General features: G+C 55.6%; 1 protein-coding gene across 1 annotated transcript in view; it reads left to right on the forward strand.

Annotated features, from left to right (window-relative positions):
* The window catches only part of UBXN10 (UBX domain protein 10), a 7,618-nt gene that overhangs the window by 2,373 nt on the left and 1,705 nt on the right, over positions 1-3,540 (forward strand). The window contains exon 3 of the mRNA XM_027905191.1: positions 2,948-3,525. Coding sequence (XP_027760992.1) covers positions 2,948-3,525 — 578 coding nt within the window. The remainder of the gene's footprint in view (positions 1-2,947; positions 3,526-3,540) is intronic.

The following is a 3,540-nucleotide window of genomic DNA, read 5'->3' on the forward strand; positions in this document are numbered from 1 at the left end:
GAGGGACAGGGACAGGGACCGGGATCGGGTGAAGGACAGGGATCGGGATTGGGATAAGGGACAGGGACCGGGATCGGGGTGAGGGGCCGAGATTGGGGTCAGCATGAGGGGTCGGGGCTGGCTGGGAGGAGGTGCAGCCCCGTTTCAGTGCCCGGGTCTGTCTGAGCTCAGCCATAGGGACCGGCAGTGGGGCCGGGCTGAGGGCTTAGGCCCAGTCCTGTTGTTGGGCTCAGCCCCAAGCCTGGCTGTGCAGCCTGGGCCTGGCTGTGGCACCGAGGGCTCTGCTGTGGGCCAGCCCTCACCAGGACAAGACAGAACAGGCAGGAACTGATGCCCAGGAAGTTCCACCTGAACATGAGGAAGAGCTTTTTTATACACCCTGGCACAGGGTGCCCCGAGAGGGTTTGGAGTCTCTCTCACTGGAGACTTCCAGAACTGTCTGGACACAATCCAGTGCCATGTGCTCTGGGATGACCCCAGTGGAGCAGGGAGGTGGGACCAGATGAGCCACTGTGGTCCCTTCCAGCCTCACCCATTCTGTGATTCTGTGATGTAGGGCTCGGATTTGGAGGGCTCACCCTCACAGGCCCTGATGTCACCAGCCTGGAGGCACCCGGCTGCAGTTCCCCATCGCAAACCCTCCCCAGTCACCGTATTTTAAGCATCTCCCCTTGGTAAATCTCTGGCATACAATGTGCTGGAGTGGTACATGCCCTCACAGGAGGGTCCCTCAATGGTTTTTCACAGGTTGCTTGTTTGGGGTTTTAACTCTTGGAACTGGCAGTGTCACTGGTGATATCTGTAAGTGCTCCCCTAGGCTTGGGAGTCCTTCCTCAGTGCCTTGTTGCCTTGAGTGTTTATTTGTTAGAGGCACTAAGGGGAAGGCACACACTCCCCTCCCTCCCACAAGCTCCTGGGAAACTGGGATGAGTCACCCGGGCGGGTGTCCCTGTCTGGCTCTGCTGGAGGCTCAGGATGGACAGGTCTGTCAGCTGGGCTGGGCAGGGTGTGCAAGGACTCTGCCTTGCTGAGTGTTTCCATTTCACAGAGCTGGAGCAGAAATCGAGTGGTACGTAACACCTTGCTGGCAAAGAACCACCAGGGCTGTTCCCTCTGTTTGGTTTAGAATAGAATTCCAGGATGGTTTAGGTTGGAAGGGACCTTAAAGCTCCTCCAGTGCCACCCCCTGCCATGGGCAGGGACACCTTCCACCAGCCCAGGTTGCTCCAAGTGCCGTCGAACCTGGCCTTGGACACTTCCAAGGGCTGGGGCAGCCACAGCTGCTCTGGGCACCCTGTGCCAGGGCCTGCCCACCCTCACAGGGATGAATTTCTTCCCAATAACCCATCTAACCCTGCCCTCTGGCAGTAGGAAGCCATTTCCCCTTGTCCTGTCACTCCAGGACCTTATAAATACTCTCTCCATCTTTCTTGTCAGCTCCTTCAGGTAATGAAAGGCCACAGTCAGGTCACTCTGAAGCCTTTTCTTCTCCAGGCTGAACAATCCCAGCTCTCCCAGCCTTTCCCCCTCTCAGAGCTGCTCCAACCTCTGATCTCTTGGTGCCTCCTCTGGACTCTCTCCAGCAGCTCCAAGTCCTCCCTGTGCTGTTCCCAGGGCTGGGGGCAGCTCTGCAGGGGGGTCCCACCCCAGGGGGCAGAGGGGCAGAACCCCCCTGGGATCAGCCCAGGGCACAGGGGGTTTCTGGCCTGTGAGCACACAGGGACAGGGCATGTTCAGCTTTTCATCCTCCAGCACCCCCAGGTCCTTCCCTGCAGGGCTGCTCTCCATCCCTTCTCCACCCAGGTGTGCCTGGGATTGCCCTGACCCAGCTGTAAGATTTTGCACTAGGCTCTGTTGAACATTGTGAGGTTTGCACAGACCCTGCCCCGTGCTGAGGTGATGAACAGCAGCCAAGTCCCACTGTGTCATTTCTGGAGAATGCCAAGCAATCCAAGTTGATCTTCCTTTTCCCTTGATAAATGCTGCCATGCAAACCACAGGAACGGAAGGGGAGGTGTGTGACCCTGTGGCACTTCTCAAGGGGTTGTTGTGAAGTTGTGACCCAGATGGCTGGGCTGTCTCAAGGCCTGTCCTGGTAACAGCCAAGTGCTCTGAGTGCATCTTAACTTGGGGAACGTGCAGCAGAACGTGGCTTTATCTTTAGTGGAGGTTGTATCTCAGTCACAGACTATACTGAGCTGGAAGGGACCCACAAGGACCAACCAGTCCAACCCCTGGCCCTGCACAGGACGCCCCAACAATCCCTTCATGTCCCTGAGAGCATTGTCCAAACACTGCTGGAGCTCTGGCAGCCTTGAGGCTGTGACACTGCCCTGGGGAGCCTGTTCAGTGCCAACCACCCTCTGGGGGAAGAACCTTTTCCTGAGATCCAACCTGAACCTGGCTGACACAGCTTCAGCCATTCCCTTGGGTAAATCATTCTGTTAAGCAGCTTTTGGTCACAAAAGGGTCAGAATGAGTTTCTCTATTGAATCAGGGTTTTTCATTCTCAGGGATCTTCAGAGATGTTTAAAAAGTGAAGTGTAGTGAATCTTACCCCAAAATTCACAATGGGAACTCAATCTGCCACTGCAGGAGCAGTGGAAAGGCCAGTGCTGTGCTTTGAAGTTCACTCATCTCCCATTTGCACTGAATTTCCAGCTTCAGAATAAAAAAATAAATTGTTCTTTCCATCAAAAAACTGACTTTCACTGGGGAAGGGCACAACTTTCTGATGCTCTGGGTTAAGTTTACACAATTCCTGACAAATCTAGCCCCTATAAATAACATGTCTCCCACCGCCTCTTACTCAGCCCTCACTGCACTGCAGGATTGCCCACACAGTGACACACCACATTTATTCCCTATTTAGCTGACAAACCATAGGGAGATTAAACCCTCTAGAAGCTTCCTGGCCAGTTCCTGTAACTTTTCCCTCTGCTTGCAGCCTGCAGGTGCAACGGCCACAGCGGCTTTCCCGGACGCAGCACTTGCTCAGCTCTGCTTCCCTCCGAGCACAGCCGCTCTCCCGTGGGCCAACATTGTCACCATGCACGTCACCAGGCCCAAATCAGCCAAGGGACGCAGAAGGCAAAGCTTCAGCCACCCTCAGGGAGTGGAAGCCTGTCCATGCCAAGTGCCTTCTTCCCCACTGGCAGCGTCTCCTCGGGCCTTAGCGAGCAGCCAGAGAGCACCACACACAAAACTGGTGTTCCCACCCACCCCAGTGTCTCCTGAGGAGGTCCCAGAGTTCCTGCAGCAAGTGCCTTTGAAGTCCTCGTCTTCCCTGAACAAGTACCGGGTGCTCCCCTCCATTGGCTGGAAGGGCATAGCGAGTGATGCCGTGGAAGCGCTGGCTCAACAGACCAGCCGGCTGGAAGTGAGTGAGGGGCAGGACACTCTGAAATTCAGCAAAACTCTGTCTGGAGAGCAGGGATCTGGCAGCATATTGTCAGGAAGAGATGTTCCTGCTGAGGAGAGCTCCCATGTGCACTGTCCCTCTGAGAAGTGGGGAAGGAAAATGAGGCAGGAGAGCCCTTC

The sequence above is a fragment of the Empidonax traillii genome, unplaced genomic scaffold, assembly GCF_003031625.1.
Source record: "Empidonax traillii isolate 1590-97213 ecotype Southwest subspecies unplaced genomic scaffold, ASM303162v1 scaffold1129:size175808, whole genome shotgun sequence".
In the NCBI taxonomy this organism is placed as follows: Eukaryota; Metazoa; Chordata; class Aves; order Passeriformes; family Tyrannidae; genus Empidonax; species Empidonax traillii.